The 19,498-nt window shown below is 45.4% G+C and overlaps 1 protein-coding gene across 1 annotated transcript in view; it reads right to left on the reverse strand.

The window, feature by feature from the left end:
* The window catches only part of LOC309547940 (uncharacterized protein), a gene marked incomplete at both ends in the record, with an annotated part of 47,569 nt that overhangs the window by 12,898 nt on the left and 15,173 nt on the right, over positions 1-19,498 (reverse strand). Inside the window, 3 exons of the mRNA XM_082247938.1 lie at positions 4,690-4,724; positions 11,700-11,831; positions 18,570-18,905. Coding sequence (XP_082104064.1) covers positions 4,690-4,724; positions 11,700-11,831; positions 18,570-18,905 — 503 coding nt within the window. The remainder of the gene's footprint in view (positions 1-4,689; positions 4,725-11,699; positions 11,832-18,569; positions 18,906-19,498) is intronic.

Consider the following 19,498-nt stretch of genomic DNA (forward strand, 5'->3'; position numbering starts at 1 on the left):
TCAACAAGGCATCTCAAAGATCCCAAACACAAAGATTAAGGGAACTTTCAAATGGTTTCCAAGAAAGAAAATAAAGCTGCTAGAATGTCCCAGCCAATCACCTGACTTTAATCTGATAGAAAATCTATGGAAAGAACTAAAGTTCATAGAAGAGGCCCACGAACCTTCAAGAATTGAAGACTGTTTGTGTGTAAGAATGGGCCAAATTTCTAAGAAGAATTAAATACATTTCAGTTAGAGTGTTCAATACTTTTTCCCTGGGTCATTCCATTCTTTACACATAACTTCATTACTGAACTTATTTGTTTTGGATTCTTTGTATGTATAAGTTGTAGGGTTGTAACCGACATGTGGTTAAAAATATATAATTTCAAAAGCACCTTTGGAAATATATTTACCCAGAAAAATGGTGATGTGCTGAATACTTTTTTTACCCGCTATATATATATATATATATATATATATATATATATATATATATATATATATACACTGTATATATACAGTATCTCACAAAAGTGAGTACACCCCTCACATTTTTTGTAAATTTTTTCTTATGTCTTTTCATTAGACAACACTGAAGAAATGACACTTTGCTACAATGTAAAGTAGTGAGTGTACAGCTTGTATAACAGTGTAAATTTGCTGTCTCCTCAAAATAACTCAACACATAGCCATTAATGTCTAAACTGCAGGCAACAAAAGAGAGTACACCCATAAGTGAAAATGTCCAAATTAGGCCCAAAGTGTCAATATTTTGTGTGGCCACCATTATTTTCCAGCACTGCTTTAACCCTCTTGGGCATGGAGTTCACCAGAGCTTCACAGGTTGCCACTGCAGTGCTCTTCCACTCCTCCATGATGACAACCACAGAGCTGGTGGATGTTAAAGACCTTGCACTTCTTCAACTTCCGTTTGAGGATGCCCGACAGATGCTCGGCTAGGGTTGCTAGGATTTAGGTCTGGAGACATGCTTGGCCAGTCTTTAGCAAGGCAGTGGTCGTCTTGGAGGTGTGTTTGGGGTCATTACCATGTTGGAATACTGTCCTGCAGCCCAGTCTCCGAAGGGAGGGGATCATTCTCTGCTTCAATATGTCACAGTACATGTTGGACTTCAATGTTCCCTCAATGAACTGTAGCTCCCCAGTTCCAGCAGCACTCATGCAGCCCCAGACCATGACACTCCCGCCACCATGCTTGACTGTAGACAAGGCACACTTGTCTTTGTACTCCTCACCTGGTTGCCGCTACACACGCTTGACACCATCTGAACCAAATAAGTCTATCCTGGTCTCATCAGACCACAGGACATGGTTCCAGTAATCCATGTCCTTAGTCTGTTTGTCTTCGGCAAACTGTTTGCGGGCTTTCTTGTGCATCATCTTTAGAAGAGGCTTCCTTCTGGGACGACAACCATGCAGACCAAATTTTGATGTAGTGTGCAGCGTATGGTCTGAGCACTGACATGCTGAACCCCCCACCCCTTCATCGTCTGCAGCAATATTGGCAGTGCTCATACGTCTATTTCCCAAAGACAACCTATGGATATAATACTGAGCACGTGCACTCACCTTATTTGGTCGACCACGGTGAGGCCTGTTCTGAGTGGAACCTGTCCTGTTAAACCGCTGCATGGTCTTCGCCACTGTGCTGCAGCTCAGTTTCAGGGTCTTGGCAATCTTCTTATAGCCTAGGCCAAATTTATGTAGAGCAACAATTCTTTTTTTCAGATCCTCAGAGAGTTCTTTGCCATGAGGTGCCATGTTGAACTTCCAGTGATCAGTATGAGAGAGTGAGAGTGATAACACCAAATTTAACACCTGATCCCCATTCACACCTGAGACCTTGTAACACTAACTAGTCACATGACACCGGGGAGAGAAAATGGCTAATTGGGCCCAATTTGGACATTTTCGGTTAAGGGTGTACTCATTTTTGTTGCCAGCGGTTAAGATATGAATGGCTGTGTGTCGAGTTATTTTAAGGGGACAGCAAATTTACACTGTTATACAAGCTGTACACTCACTACTTTACATTGTAACAAGGTGTCATTTCTTCAGTGTTGTTCAGTTATAATAAAATATTTACAAAAATGTAAGGGCTGTACTCACATTTGTGAGATACAGTATATATATATATATATATATATATATATATACACAGTAAAACCTGGGATTTAGAGTAACTTGGTTTGAGAGCGTTTTGCAGGACAAGCAACATTTTTGTTATAAATTTTGACTTGATAAATAAGAGAGAGGTGACTCTAAGTGTAGCAATATGGTTATATTTAATGAAGGTACGATATTTAGTAACTCATATGGTTGATGAATAAAACAGGCACATCTAAGTACAGTATGTAGGCATAGGGGGTAAAGATGTCCACATAGACCATCCTCTGCACAGCCATCAATGTCATCCCTTCCACACTGTGCTCCACGAGCGCTTCAAGCCTCGCTTTCAGTTCACTCTACTGCAGAGTAGTCTTCCTGGTAATGAGTGCAGGCTGATGGCGGTGCGGAGGACAGTCTATGTGGGCAGCTCTCAGTGTTGCCAACCGTCCGTATATTTACGGACAGCCCGTAAAATCAGGGCACTTTTCTCCTGCCCGTAAATGCCCGTAGCAGGAGAAAAGTGCCCGTGACAAATGGCTGCGATCGGCTGGGTTCGGAACTGCGCATGTGCAGTTCCGGAAATGCCCGAGATGATCCGATCTGACATTTCCTGGAATCTGGATTCAGCCGAGCGAGCGGGCGGGCGGGCGGTACCCTGGCCAGGGGGGTGGGTCTGGCTGCTGTGAGAAGCTCTGCGGCACGCCTACTCGTGATAAGGCGCGCCGGATTCAGCCGAGCAAGCGAGCGAGCGGGCGGTACCCTGGCCAGGGGGGTGGGTCTGGCTCCTGTCAGAAGCTCCTGTGCACGCCTACTTGTGATAAGGCGCACCGCCGCCACGGCTCGAGTTGACTGCGGATTACTGATGATGTCATGGCGCATTTCCCGCCCGCCACACCACCGCCAGGCGCCAGAATTTAAAAAAGCAGGAGCCCCAAGTTGCAGAGTTGAGCAGAAAGCAGAATATGGAGCCTTGTGTCGTGGTGCCGGAGTGTTGACTGTGCTGCAGGACGGAGTCGACGGACAGCATCACATCCATCCACAGTCACAGAGGGAGTCATCATGGACACCAGCTCAGGCAGGCACAGGTCGGTCAGATAAAGTCTTCGCTGTTCAGCCAGGTCCATCCCATCTACACAAACTAAATCTATCTGCTGCATTATGTGTTAACACAGGCAGCTGAACTTCAACTGCCTGTGTTAACACATAATGCAGCAGATAGATTTAGTTTGTGTAGATGGGATGGACCTGGGTTAATGTATATTTCAGTCATTTATTTTACTAAAAAGAATGTTTGCTCTGCCTCTGGCAATGTCAGAGCTGAAGACAATGTATTGTATTAGAAAGGAGCTTTTAAGCTACAATGTAAAACCATTTTCCAGCAATCATTAGGCTTTTAAATTGGGAAAGTGGTTTAACAATGCCCAGAGAATAACTTTAATTTAAAAGCCTAATGCTTGCTGAAAAATTATTTTACATTGTAGCTTAAAGAGGAAGTAAAGTCCCCCAAAAAAACGAGGAAAAAAAAAGCCCTGTAAAGAGAAAGGCATAATGAGCTATTATGCATCGCATACTAGCTCATTATGAAGTACTTACCTTAAAACGAAGCCCCCACCGTGCCGCCACCTCAGCAACAGGACGGCAACATGTCCGGCCATCCTGCTTCCGGGTTAGCGTCCTCTGGCCATCTGATTGGCCGGAGGTGCGATTACATCACTCCCGCGCCTGCGCGCGGGAGCCGCCATTCACGGCACTGAGCTCTGAAGGAACGGCATGGGTGGCCATTCCTTGAGAGCGCCTGCGCCGATGATGTCATCGGCAGTTTGCACTGTAAATATCTCCTAAATGGTGCACCCGCTTACATCAGAGTTCCCCCCTTAAATCAACTTAACTTAAACACAGTGCTAATAGCACTATCTACATGTTTATAGTTTAATTATTCATATTTGCACGGTTTAGCACTGAAAATGGCTATTTTATGTACATTTTTGCAGTGCCAGTAAAAAATTGGTGCCGTCCGTAAAAATTTGGCGTTCTGCCAGTAAATTTCACTCCGGGGGGTTGGCAACACTGGCAGCTCTTCCCCCAATGCCTGCATCCTTAGATGTGGCTCTTTCAATCATCAATCATGTAAGTTGCTAAATGTTGAACCTTCATTAAATGTAACAATATTGCTACACTTAGAGGCGCCTCTCTTCTCTTCTATACACTGTAACTCCTGCTGGATTTTGCTTCTAATCCCCTTGTGGAGGCACCATTTGTGGATGGAAATTTTATGGTAACACAACCTATCACATTGCTATAATCTTTTTATATGGACTTTAAACTGAAGGACTTATGAATGAATGGTTGCAGAATGAATCATTTGAGTGGGGAAATTATCTGTTATAATATATATATATATTGTATATATATATATATATATATATATATATATATATATATATATATATATATATATATATATATATAGATTTTATTTTTAATTGATTGAGAATTGAATTGGCCTAATTCAATTCTCATATCTTACATTTTTAATCTCTTGATTTAACTAATAAGTGCAAAGTAATTACCACTTACCTTGCCTAATGTCCTCTTGCATAGTGTGTGATTTGCTGCAAAATAATACAACATGTAAGGATCAGCTTTCGAGAGCTCTCAAAGAAATCAGTCAACTTGTTAAAGTATTGTTTAGGGCAGTGATGGCGAACCTTTTTGAGCCCGAGTGCCCAAACTGCAACAGGTACAAGAGGAGGGGGAGGACAGAACTCCACTCACCCCACCATATATCTGATCTTTGGGAGGAGATCACATATGGCTTGCTACAATAATGGCCCCTTTAGGAGTCCCCACCTTCCCTGGCAGGTGCAGCACCTGCTCCCCTCTCACCTGTGCACTTCACAATCCCCATCCTCCAGGGGCAGGAGTGACATCCAGCACTGCTCAGACTGCTCAGGGGTTGTGAGAGAGAAGGGGGACTGAGAGAAAGAGGGGTGTAAGAGAGAGCGGGGGAATCAGAGAGAGAGGGGTGTAAGAGAGAGGGGGGGATCAGAGAGAGAGGGGTGTAAGAGAGAGGGGGGGGATCAGAGAGAGAGGGGTGTAAGAGAGAGAGGGGGGACTGAGAGAGAGAGGGGTGTAAGAGAGAGGGGGGAATCAGAGAGAGAGGGGTGTAAGAGAGAGAGGGGGGACTGAGAGAGAGAGGGGTGTAAGAGAGAGGGGTGTAAGAGAGAGAAGGGGACTGAGAGATGGGGGGGTTGAGAGAGAGAAGGGGGCTGAGAGAGATGGAGGGGCTGAGAGAGAGAGGAGAGTGAGAAGGGACATGAGAGAGAAAGACCCTTAGATCTGTCCCTATTTGCAGTAGCTGCTCTGCCCCCCCCCCTCCCCCCCCAGTCTCTGTCTGCAAGTAGGTCTGTGTATGATCATGTCTGGTACCTTCCATGCCAGTCTCCATGTGCTCTCTGCCCTGTTCCTTCTGACTGCTCCCTTGTAGCCTGTGCCTCGTGCCCTTCCTCGTCTTCCAGGCCCCAAGTCAGCCTGTTCTCCTGGCCTCACTGTTGGTGTTTTAGCAGAAGGGAGGTTTGAGGAGTTCAAGCTCTGGAGAGCACAGGGGATGCTGAACCCCGCTGCTCGCCTCTATGGTTGTCAAGGAGGTAGTGAAGCTTTTTTTCTCCCTCACGGGCTCTCCAGCCTAGCTCTTCATCTACCCCGTGGAGGCTGCGGGACCGCTCACTCACCCGCCTTGGGCAGATAGATTCCCACACCTCGCCCTCACCGCTGTTTGCTGTCACTCTTCCACCGCCACGAACCTGGACTCTCCATGGATCTCCCACTACCTGTGTTTACCAGACTGCTCCTGTGCCCACAGAGAGGGCTCTGCATGCCAGCTGTGGCACGCGTGCCATAGGTTCGACATCTCTGGTTTAGGGCTTCCTGCCTACTTTCCTTTATTCATAGAACGGAACAAACTTAAAAGCACAGCCGGCCCTTTATGGGTTTTATAATGCTGGGAAACGGGGCGTATGGTCACGTGACCGCCATGATTGGCTTTCACAGCGGTCACATGATCAGAAAGCTCCCTATTACATGCAGCGAACGGGAGCTTTCAGTTAGCCGCTAGTAACGGTGTCAGGAGCACGCAGGGCACACACACTCAGCACAGCTCTATTGGCACTATTGCACGCAAATTTACAGCTGTTTGGCGCCAAGGCACGGCTGTTGAGAGGCCACATATTTACGTGCGTTTGGCCCAAAGAGGTAAATCAATACAAGCTTTCCAGTCTCTGGGCTACCTTATCTCACTTCCTGGTCTAGTCAACTACAAGTATTGGTACAGACTCACTTTCTTTCAAATGTTCCTCAAGTTTGGGTTCCTGTCTTCTGCAGGCCTGAAAACAACCTCCCTCTTAGGACCGCCATCAAAAATCATGGGGCCCCATACAGCCTACCTGACAGCCCCACCTGTAAGGGCCCTCAAATGGACAGTGGTTTCTCCAAGCTGTTCCAGGTCCTGCCCTGCTTCTTCCCCAGATAGGATAGTCACATATCTGTATTTTGGAGATACTCCGCCATCTTGTATCTCTCACTCTCCTAGCCTAAGACCCACCTTCCCAAATATTCCCAACCTGAGGCCTGTTTTCTGGCTTAAAATATGTCCAGTTCAGATTCTTTTAAACTATTTATTGCATCACCTTAAGCACTCACAGCAATGCATCTTCTTAGTACGTAGTCTCTGTGCAGAACACTTCGTGCAAGTTCACAGTATTATCCCATTCATCCATCTTCCTTATTGTTACCAATCAGTTCTCACAGATGTAGGCAGATGGAGTCTGTTTTTTTACACTGTAGGTGGCGCTCGACCACAGCAGCATTGCAGTTGGAGAGGAAGCCAAGAGGAACATGGTTTCTCTTTGATTTCCTGGGTCACTGGGGAAGCGATCTGGTTGGATGTAGCCGCCCCATGTGACTTAAGCAGCCATATTGGTTCATTCAGATCCTATTTAAGGCCCTGGCTTCTAAGCTTAGCACGCATTTTCACATGTGGGTAGTTTAGGCACATGTTACTGGTATGGCAGGGACAGTGATTAGAGACAGGAAGAGGTTCCAGACAATTAAGGTAAGGATAGGGACACGCCTTCCTTCCTGGAAACCTTGAAAAAGCATTGAACACATGAAGAAAGGGAGGCGCAAAAAGGCAAGGAAAGCCAATACACCAGCTGAAATCTATCAGTAATTAAAAGCAACACTGTCCCTTGTCAGTACAAATTAATATCAGCTGGTTCAGTCTCAACTGATTGCCTATAAAAAGGTGTCTCATTTACCAGGGTGTCACACAAGAAACATCCCATGATGGATAAAAGCATAGAGCTCTCTCAAGACCTTTGCAACCTTATTGTTGCGAAACATACTGATGGCATTGGTTACAGAAGGATTTCTAAACTTCGAATGTTCCAGTGAGCAATGTTGGGGGCCATAATCCGAAAGTGGAAATAACGTCATTTCATTATAAACCGGCCACTACCGAGTGCTCCTAGCACAGAGGAGTGAAACGAATTATCAGAAGAGTTGTCCAAAAGCCAAGGACCACTTGTGGTGAGTTTCAGAAAGACCTGGAATTAGCAGGTACAATTGTTTCAAAGAAAACAACAGTAATGCACTCAACCTCCATGGCCTGTATGCACGCTCACCACGCAAGACTCCATTGCTGTAAAAAAAGCATGTTGAAGCATGTTTAAAGTTTGCTGCACAACATTTAGACTGTGAAATACTGGGAGAATATAGTCTGGTCAGATGAGACGAAAATTGAACTGTTTGAATGCCAAAATACACCCCATGTTTGGAGGTACAAATGGCACTGAAAACTAGCCCCAAAACACCCCTATACCAATTTTAGCACCCTCCTAGGTAGGTGCTAGAGAGTGAGTATAGTTTTGGCTCTGTCTGCCTATCAGAGGAGCAGCAGACAAATTCTATATTGCTTTCTGCTTAACAGAGAGCAGGATCTTTGAGTTAGGTCTGCTCAATGTGATCAGTGTGTAATTCATCTGGTCTAGGGAAGTGTTTCACACTGGTCAAATAGGGAGGCATATTGGACAGTGGAGAAAACCTGACCAATGGGTACACAGGCTTTGATACAGCCCCAGTGATTGGCACAAAATGCTGTCTCGGTGCTTTGTGGGGTGGGGTATAAAAGCCAGAAGCACATGTGCTCTGGGTCTTTGGCTGGTGAGCAGAGTCCTAGAAGGAGGGTGGTGGCTGCCTCCTCTTCTGCAGCAGTTGGTGTATGGTCACAGGCAGTCAGCCTGGTGAGCCAGAAGGAAGGAACCTCAGAGGTCCAGAAAAGCTGACTAGATGGGTTGAGACACTGGAAAAACTGGAAAAAACAGTATCGTGAGTACAGGGGATCATGTCTAAGGGCCTGACCAGGGGGTCACCCCAAAGTAGAGTAGTCAGAGGACGGGTGTCAGCTGGTGGAGTGAAAGGGGGTGCTAGGCGAGTACCCTGAAGATAAGTGCTAAGCAAGTGTCTATTCAGGAACTTTACCTCAGATTCATCTAGTGGCAAAGCGAAACTGTGGCCTAGTCGCATCCTCAGATAGAAGTCCTCAGCATTGAGTAAAAACAAGGTGGTTAATGCATTTCAGCGATGAGCCTTGATCACAGCTGAGGGGTGACAGTAAAGAATTGGAAGATTTAGGCTACGTTTCCACTAGTGCGACGCCAAAGTCGTGTGATTTACAGTGCAACTTTGATGCAACTTTTTTGATCTGACTTGAAGTTCTGGAGTATCCCACTCTTCCCTTCTCCAAACCCCATATAAAATAAAAAAACAAGAACAACAACCCCTAGACTGTTCATTGTCTGATCCGGAAAGTAAAGTGTTAGTTTCTGCATTCAGTTGCTACCGGTAACCCAGAGGGACCCGAAAAGGTGAGAAATCCAGCAGCCCTCAAGGGGGCAGTGCTGTAGTGAAGTTTGGAGGTGGGAATATCATGGTATAGGGCTGTTTTTCAGCATACGGTACTGGCAAACTTCAGATCATTCACTGACAGAAGGATGAATGGAAAAATGTACCAAGACATTCTTGATAAAAATCTGCTGCCATCTACCAGGATGATGAAGATAAAACAATGGGGGACATTTCATCAGGACAATGATCCCAAACACAAAGCCAAGGAAACTCTCAATTGGTTTCAAAGAAAGAAAATAAAGCTGCTAGAATGACCCAGCCAATCACCTGACTTAAATCCAATAGAAAATTTATGGAAAGAACTAAAGATCAGAGTTCATAGAAGAGGCCCACGGAAAGGAACAGGAAAGGGGCTCCTACAGACTGCTCATGCTAGGAGTGCAGTGCACATAGTGGAGTGGTTGGTTGACAGTGACGTCACAAACGGGAGAGTCACCAAGGCTATGCTTGGTAAAAGCAAAGTGATAGCTGACAAACAGAGTGTGGGGAGTACATGGGAGTCTGCTTGAAAGTACAGCCTACACATAGTCCCTCTAGGCTTGGGGCCTTCTGCTGACCTGATGGGGCCTGGGCTCAGTATGGGAGTACTTCCCGTACCCCTTTCTCCTATGGTATCAGTGGCCCTGTCCCTGCGTGTCTGCCTCAGCAGCTATTACCTCCACAGGAGCCCATTCTTATTGAAAATTCTTCCCATTTGTGAGCAAAACCCAACTGTCTCCGATCAGACTCCTCCGATGGGATTCCTGTTCTAACTGGTCATTCACCTTTTAAGTGCCCAAAGTGACTTTCCCCCAAAACCCAACATGCATTTGACAGTGTCAGATTGTGTTTATGACACAATCATTTTTTAGGTGTTTCACAATATTATTTCATTACTCTGAGTACTCAAGTCAAGAAGCACTCTGGTGTTTGGAGAGCATCTGTAAGGACAGCAGATCTCATTGTAAAACCTTTTTTATGTCTCGTGCCTGGTGCTGTCAGCATACCCAGTGAATATAGCTGCTTTAATGCTGACTTCCCATGACCATGGCCCCCATGTCCATGTTCCCATGGCATTAGTGAACACGTTCCCTGTGTTAGAGTCCTTGTATCAGACACTAAGCCCTGCCCACATCTAGATTTGGTATACTTCCACTTCCTTTAACATGGTGACAACCAGGGTTGCCAACTGTCTGTAAAGTCACACAGACTCCATTTCCGTAATAGACATCCAGACCATGGACAAATGTAAAAATCATGAATTTTACAAACTGTTTGTGAATTTACTGACAGTTGGCAACCCTGGTGACAACACCCATTGTTCTGCAGTGAAATAGTGCAGCAATGTTGTCACCCTGTGGATGGGGTAGTCTTAGATGGAAGCATAGTTTCAAATGATCTTTTAGTGGGCAACAAAGGAATTGAAGGCTAACCCCAGCTAATTATTTATTTTTTAACCACTTTGCCGCTGCTCACTAGAGCTCTACTGCGGCAAAGTGGCTCGATAACGTCTGGCGACGTAGACCTACGTCACCAGACATTCCCCTCTCCCGGCGGCGCACGCGAGCAGCCGGAGGCTCGCTCCCGCTGTATTCAGTCACAGCGGGAGTCGGGCCAGGGGAGGAGCGGCGGCGATCGCTGCTGCTCTTCCCCGATCGTCAGGGAATCGAGTGTGGAGATCCGCCCGCTTTTGTAAACACAAGCGGACGGATCTCCTAAGTGACAGGCAGGGTCAGATTGCCGGGTTCAGCATAGCTGAACCTGCAATCTGTCCTTGTGTCACATAGTCCCCTCCCCCCACACACGTCAGTAAGCACCAGGCATACATTAACCCCTTGATCACCAATAAAAATTAACCCCTTCCCTGCCAGTGTAATTTTTACAGTAACAGTGCATATGTATAGCACTGATTACTGTAGTAATGTCACTGGTACCCCCAAAAGTGTCAAAAATGTCAGTCAAGGGTCCGATCTGTCCGCCACAATGTCGCAAGTCCCGCAAAAAAAAATTGCAGATCGCCGCCATTACTCGTTAAAAAAAAAACACCAAAAACGACAGAAATCTTTCCCTTAGTTAGTAAACGCAATAACTTTTGCGCAAACCAATCAAAATACGCTTATTGCGATTTTTTTTTACCGAAAATATGTAGCAGAAAACAAATTGGCCTAAAATGATAAAAAATTTGGATTTTTACATTTTTTTGGGGGGGAATTTCATATAAAAAAATATGAAAAATATTGTTATTTTTTCAAAATTGTCGCTCTTTTTTTGTTTATAGCGCAAAAAGTAAAAACCGCACAGGTGATCAAATACCACCAAAAGAAAGCTCTGTTTGTGGGAAAAAAAGGACTTTGATTTTGTTTGGGTACGGCATTGCATAACTGCGCAATTGTCAGTTAAAGTCGCACAGTGCCGAATCGCAAAAAGTGGCCCAGATGTAAGACAGCAAAATCCTCCGGCGGTAAAGTGGTTAAGCAGTTACAGCAACTGTTTTTTTTTTTTTTCTTTAAAAAAAAAAATGGAAAAAAAAAAAAAAGGTGTAAACCATATATAAATAAAAGCGGATTGTTTTTGGCACCCCTAGAAAACATTTATCTCTCATGCGCCCCCATTTACTTTTATTATGCATTTTTCTTTTTTTTTACCTTTGACCTCCCGTAGGTAACGGTATAATAAAGCATAAATCACTATGACAAGGATCATCCGTACTGCTATGAAAAAGTATGTAGTCCAGGTTTTGCTGGTATCTAGAATGAAGGGTTTTGGCCTGGGATCATCTAAAAAGAAGTAAGAAAAATACATTTTATTATGTAGCATAATACTTTTTTTTTTTTTTATTCATATGTTGTTGTTTAGCTATTTAAAGACAATTATTTTTGCAGGAATGAGTGCTTGATATGCCATAGTCCTCTAGTAAATTGTTCCCACTACCACTGCCTATATCAATAATAATTTTACTATGTAGCACTACAACCATTGGAGTCCTGAAGTTAGGGTTCACCACTGCTGCATTGCCAGTCACATAGCATTTCCTGCATTTACTCCAACTCAGAAAACAGTCCTTGGCTTGTTTTTGTTGTTTTTATTAGGGGATGATAAGTTCAATAGGATAGTGGAATTATGGGATGCCTAACTTGGAAATGTTCAAACGCAGAACAAAGGGACAATTTCCTCGCTATTTACACAAAGTCCTCTTCTTCCTTCCACCTGCACAAATTTGGTTCCTTTATATAGTACCTGCTACTCAGTATTGCTGGAGCTAGCAGTACTATTGCTAGTTCAACAAAGGCCCATTACAGGCAGGAACTCTCAGTCTCTTGACAAAATAGCACAGATGAAGTGAACAGCATGACATCTCTCCACTTTCCTGTGGCCAATGATCCCAGCTCCACTTGCCTGCAGAATGCTAGCCTAGCTGGCTGCCACCAACCATGCCTGGCTGCTCTTTCTCTCAGTCCTCCCAACTGACTTTCTGACCCAGTCCTGCCCAACAGGCACACACACATTGAGATCTCCCCAGGCAAGGTTACATGAAGTCTTGGCACAGTGTGGTCTTCAAGAAAGCACTGCTACAGCTGACAGTCTTTCCCCTTGTTTTATCCCTGTACTGTGCTGATCTACTCACTACTGTCTTTGCTTGTTCCTTCTCACTGCCTCCTGTGTTGCGATCCTTCCAGGCCAGGCTCCCCACATCCAGCCTGAGGTAACCCCCCCCCCCCCCCGGAAAGGGGTCACTCAAGGGCCACCTACAGCCTTCTCCAGCACTGCTTCTCCATCTTCCACCCGACTCCCTCTGCTGGCATGGCTCAGGTCTGATTATGGGTTATCCCAGTTCCCTGCCAGCCCCCTTCTGAGGATTGGCTGATAGCCCATAAGTATTCGAAGCAGCTTCTCCTCACCTCCGCCCACTAGTTTTAGAATGTTCTCCAACTTTCCAGATACTAGGGAGAGGCACTAGAGAGCTGCCAGGATGAGTCATCCAGCCCTGGCCTCTAAAAACCCTGACCCAGATCCAGTGACTCAGCTTTATCCCAGAGCTAGAAAATGCTTTTATCTGTATTACACTTCTAGTAGCACACACTAGAGGGTGCTACACCTATATCATTAAAATTTCACTCTAAGGCCATTTTAAATAATTATCTGCAATGTCCTGGCTCAAATCAGAGCCGAAAGCTACTGATTACATGCAGGTTCCTACTACAATATCCTAATATCCTAAAAGTAAAAAAAAAAAAAGTTCCAAAATTACAAAAATTTAAAAAAAAAAAAGTATTTTTATCTTTTCCTTCCACATTACTGGTTACCCAACATGAACATAACTTCACTCTATTATACTAAGCTAAGCAAAAATTCATTTTACAAAGGGAAAGTGGTTGTAAAGGCACAAGGTTTTTTACCTTCTGTGTTCAGCAGCCCCCCTAATACTTACCGCAGCCCCCTCTCAATCCAGCGACGTCCACGAGAGCCTTGCCTCTTCGGGGACTCAAACTCCTGACTGGCTTTTGGCAGCAGTAGGAGACATTGGCTCCAGCTGCTGTCAATCACAGCTAGTGAGCCAATCAGACGAAGGGGGCGGGACCAAGCTATGGCTACATGTCTGAATGAACACACAGAGCCGCAGGTTGGGAGCGAGCCTCCTTGGCACCCAGAGTAAGCTGCTTGCTGTGGGGGCACCCGGCAGTAGGGAGGAGCCAGGAGCGCTGGTGAGGGACCCAAGAAGAAGAAGATCTGGGCTGTTCTGTAAAAAGCAATCACACAGAGCAGGTAAGGGTTTGTTATTTAAAAAAAATAAAAAGGCTTTAATTTCGCTTGAACAAGCTCTGCTCCTTTAGTATATCAACCCCACTGGAGTCATTGCACTGTCTGTGTGGCTGATATCTCTACAATGTTTACAAGGGAGGACACTGCAGTAAGAACATGCCCACTTTGTAAAGCAGGCATGCTATTCCTGCTTTTTTATTTGTGGCCCTCAGTAGTTTAACTAGTGGTGGACTTTGAGGTGTGCTACTTACATCCAAAATAAAATGTATTTAAATACACAGGGAAGGGCTGGCCCAAGACGTTGTGCTGCCTGGGTCCAAGAATGAAATGCGGCCCCCACCCCAAAAAAAAATCACCCCCACCAAAAGGCCCCAACATCAATTATTTTAAATAAATATAAATTTAGAAAATATTATATATACTGTTATCTTCTTCCATAACTCACCACTGGACCGGTCCACCAAACACTCACTGTCTGTCCTCAGTCCTCCTATCACTCCTGTGTCTGCAGTGCCCACCGCCCTAGAAGATCCAGCCTGCCCTGCGTGAGATGGAGTGCACTGATGTCTGACGTCATTGCGCACACCACGATCATGTGAGGGACGTTCCCCGGAGGAGACACTTTGCCTCTTCATACTCATCAGTTTCCACTACGGGCAGCAGTATGAAATGGGGAAATACCACCTGTAACGCGCGGCAAACTGATGACACACAAAACTGCTGGAAAAAAAAATTTGGGAGTCAGTTTGTCTCCCCCCTCCAAGTTCTGCCTGGGTCCAATGGATTCAGCAGGACCCATGGTGGGGCCGGCCCTGACACAGGGCATACATAGCATGCCCTGTACTTCTCCCCTACTGTTACTTCCCCTCACCACACTTACTGGCAATTCTCGGCTGTCAAAATTACAGCCAGGACTTGCTGTGTAATCAACAGTTTCTGAATCGGAATGCTTTAGAGAAAAAAAAAAAAATCAAGTGTGTTACAAGCTGTTTTTCAGTTCATAGGTTAAACCTTTTCAATATAAGTTATCTACATCATTTTGCATTTAGTCCACCTTTCATTATTTGTGAACAGGTGAACTAACCCTTTAACCGCTTGCCGACTGCGCACAGTATATTTACTGCGGCAGTCAGCCCCAGCCAGGCAGAGTGACGTAGGTCTACGTCGCTAGCCTGTCACCGGGTTTTGAGCCAATAGCGGGCGAGCGCCCGCCCGCTGAGGCGCGCACCCGCCCTGGCTCGTTCACTAAGGAGTCTGTGCGTGTGACCGGCGGACCCAATGTCCGCCGGTCACACTACGATCGTCGGTAGAGCGGGAGAAAGGCGGGCGGCTTATGTAAACAAGCCGCCTGTCATTCTCCCTTGTGTAAAAATGGAGATCAGACGGTTCTACTATGTAGAACCGTTGATCTCTGTTTTTACAATAGGTGAGATGTCCCATCACAGTTAGAAACACGCCCCTAGGACACACTTAACCCCTCCCTCTCCAATACAGTTAACCCCTTCCCTGCCAGTGTCATTTTTACAGTAACAGTGCATATGTATAGCACTGATTACTGCAGTAATGTCACTGGTAACCCCAAAAGTGTCAAAAATGTCAGTCAAGGGTCCGATCTGTCCGCCGCAATGTTGCAGTACCGCAAAAAAAAATCGCAGATCGCCGCCATTACTCGTTAAAAAAAAAAACACCAAAAATGACAAAAATCTTTCCCTTAGTTAGTAAACGCGATAACTTTTGCGCAAACCAATCAAAATACGCTTTTTGCGATTTTTTTTACCAAACATATGTAGCATAAAACAAATTGGCCAAAAATTTTAAAAAATTTTGATTTTTACATTTTTTTGGGGGGGAATTTCATATAAAAAAAAGTAAAAAATATTGTTATTTTTGCAAAATTTACGCTCTTTTTTTGTTTATAGCGCATGATCAAAAAATCGCACAGGTGATCAAATACCACCAAAAGAAAGATCTGTTTGTGGGAAAAAAAGGACGTAAAATTTGTTTAGGTACAGCGTCGCACGACCGCGTAATTGTCCGTTAAAATCACGCAGTAAAAAATCGCAAAAAAAAACCCTGGTCAGGAAGGGGGTAAAATCTTCCGGGGCTTAAGTGGTTAAAATGACCAGAGTTTCACCCTATTTTCTAAGTTAAGTGAACATACATTTTGCAAAATACACAATTATTTCACAATAAACAGCCGCTGCTGCTTTAGTAACTCAATCTAAAAAAAAAGCCTATAGCATTCTGAGAAGGAGTAGTAAAGCTGAACCATAGCACACCACTGCAAAGGAGGAAGCAGGTAAAAAAAAAAATTGAGCCATAATTTTACGTCAATCACATTTATTTAGTAAGTAAACTGAAGTTCTAGTTCCCTTTTTATTTTCAGCTTAAAATTTTGATTGCTTGCTCAAAATATTAATGTACAAGGTTCAAGAAATGAGTTGATTAATTTGGTAGAGTTAAATAGTGATGAAGCGTATTATTAAAAATGTTTAGCTAGTAGAAGAAATTGGGTTTGATTTACTAAAGCTGGAGTGAGCAAAATCTTTTGCAGCTGTGCATTATAGCCTATCACCATTTACCTTCAGCTTGTTCAGTTGGGCTTTAACTAAAAAGCTGATTGGTTTCTATGCAGAGCTGCACCAGATTTTGCACTCTCCAGTTTTAGTAAATCCCCCCCCAATGTGTTTACTTTTTTAGATTGGACTTTTTAAGACGCAGCTGGGTTTTTGTAGAAATGGCAGCTGATATAGACGCGGACATCAAAACTCAGTGCCACCTGCATCTCGGGACAGTGTCCATCCCTCCTCTACCAGAGAATGCCTTCAGTGCAGGCTCTTCTGCTTGCCCTTCTCCCATCTCTTCTTTTTTTTTTTTTTCCATCTCTTCTTAATCTGTAGTTCCTTCACTATAGAATGACTAGGAAGTGAGGCTGGGCATGGTATCACTGAACAGATGCACACTCCCCGGCAGTGCACTCCCCAGCACTGCACCAATGTGCACTCCCCACCACTGTACTCATGTGTACTCCCTACCATTCCACTGATATCCACTCCCCACCACTGCATCCATATGCACTTCCCACCACAGCACCAATGTGCACTCCCCACCACTGCACTCATGTGTACTCCCCACCATTCCACTGTTGTGAACTCCTCACCATTGCACCCATTTGCACTTCCCATCACGGCACCAATGTGCACTCCCCACCACTGCACTCATGTGTACTCCCCACCATTCCACTGTTGTGAACTCCTCACCATTGCACCCATTTGCACTTCCCATCACGGCACCAATGTGCACTCCCCACCACTGCACTCATGTGTTCTCCCCACCATTCCACTGTTGTGCACTCCCCACCACTGTACCCATACGCACTTCCCACCACGGCACCAATGCACACTCCCCAACACTGCACTCATGTGTTCTCCCCACCATTCCACTGTTGTTCACTTCTCACCACTGCACCCATATGCACTTCCCACCACGGCACCAATGCGCACTCCCAACCACTGCACTCATGTGTTCTCCCCACCATTCCACTGTTGTGAACTCCCCACCACTGCACTCATGTGCACTCCCAACTATTCCACTGTTGTGCACTCCCCACCACTGTACCCATACGCACTTCCCACTACGGCACCAATGTGCACTCCCCACCACTTCACTCATGTGTTCTCCCCATCATTCCACTGTTGTGAACTCCTCACCATTGCACCCATATGCACTTCCCATCACGGCACCAATGCGCACTCCCCACCACTGCACTCATGTGTTCTCCCCACCATTCCACTGTTGTGAACTCCCCACCACTGCACTCATGTGTTCTCCCCACCATTCCACTGTTGTGAACTCCCCACCACTGCACTCATGTGTACTCCCAACCATTCCACTGTTGTGCACTCCCCACCACTGTACCCATACGCACTTCCCACCACGGCACCAATGTGCACTCCCCAACACTTCACTTATGTGTTCTCCCCACCATTCCACTGTTGTGTACTTCCCACCACTGCACCCATATGCACTTCCCACCACGGCACCAATGCGCACTCCCCACCACTGCACTCATGTGTTCTCCCCACCATTCCACTGTTGTGAACTCCCCACCACTGCACCCATATGCACTTCCCATCACGGCACCAATGCGAACTCCCCTCCATGGCACCAATGTGCACTCCCACCACTCCACCAATGTGCACTCACCACCACTGCACCCATGTGTACTCCCCACCATTCCACTGATGTGTACTCCCGACCACTGCATCAATGCGCACTCCCCATCACTCCATCAATGTGCACTCCCCACCACTAATCCAATGTGCGCTCCCCATCATTGCACCAGTGCGCAATCCCATCCCCACCACTGCACCCATGTGTACTCCCCAACACTCCACTGATGTGCACCCCCCCCCCTCCACCTCTGCACCCCTGTGCACTCCCCACTATGCCACTGATGTGCCCTCCCCACCACTCCACTGATGTGCCCTCCCCATCACTGCATCCATGTGCACTCTCCACCACTGCACCCATTTGCACTCCCCACCAATGTACCTATGCATACTTCCTCACTAACCATCACTACACCGTCATGCATTTTGCACTCCCTGCCTCTATCTGTATTCTTCCTTACAATAAATGGCCACACTTTTGCTGATGTATATTAAAAAAAAAAAAAAAAATGAATTGAAAAAGAATGTAAATTTACTTCGAAGAAACTCTGTTGAAACTTTTTGTTACGATACTTAACTTACCAAATACCCTGACCTCGATCACTCTCACAATTTGTTGCTCCTGGTCAGCCACCGAACATTTGTACAATCCAGAGTCATGTATCTCTGCAGAGTGAAACTTCAGAATGTGAAGAGTGTAGTTTTCTTTTTCCCGATGTTCTTGGTCTGGGGAGATCCTTAGCCCCAGAGTCACAGGGACACAGATATCTTCATCTATGACCTTACACCAGGTGATATTGGGGGTTGTCTGGGTGCAAAGTTGTATTGGACATCTCAGTATAAATGGCTGTGTAGCTGTAGTATTATATTGTACTGTTGTTGAGCTGTTTACAGCAGACATACAAGAGGTTCCATTGCCTGGAAATAAAAGCAGTGCATAGAGATTAAGAGAAGCTGAGCAAACCGACATTGTAAAACTGTTGGATTATGCATACAGGTCCAACTATAAATGCATGCCTAGGGCCACCATACAGTGTCAGGCCGTCATGATAAAAAAAAAAGCCCCTACTCGCTGATACTTACCTTTATTGCACTTCCTTACCACTTTATTGCTCCATCTGAACCTTTGGGAAATTTCCAGTGGTTCTGGTTATAGAGGGGCATGTGACCCCCCCCCCCCCCCCCCTCTAGAATGCAGTGCTCATGCCTGAACGCTGTAATGTGTCTTCAACTCATCTTGATGACCATTGTCGCCAAGACCAAAAGTGATAAATATTCCAAAACTATGAGTTTTTACTGTAACAGAAATACAGGGAAATCTTTTTTCAGTGGGGGAGACTTGTTCCAGTAGCAAATGGCAAAGAGGATTTCTTTGACTTTGGAGAGATTTCCTGTTGTATGTGCAAGGGAAACTTTCTCAATGGGACATGCATTGACAGAGGTTTTAACTGTTCCTTGCTCCTATACCTCTGCAAAACTTTCTAAAAGCCGTAAACAAAGTTTGCTGCCCA

This window comes from Pelophylax lessonae, assembly GCF_965119305.1.
Source record: "Pelophylax lessonae genome assembly, chromosome: 2".
NCBI classification, from domain to species: Eukaryota; Metazoa; Chordata; class Amphibia; order Anura; family Ranidae; genus Pelophylax; species Pelophylax lessonae.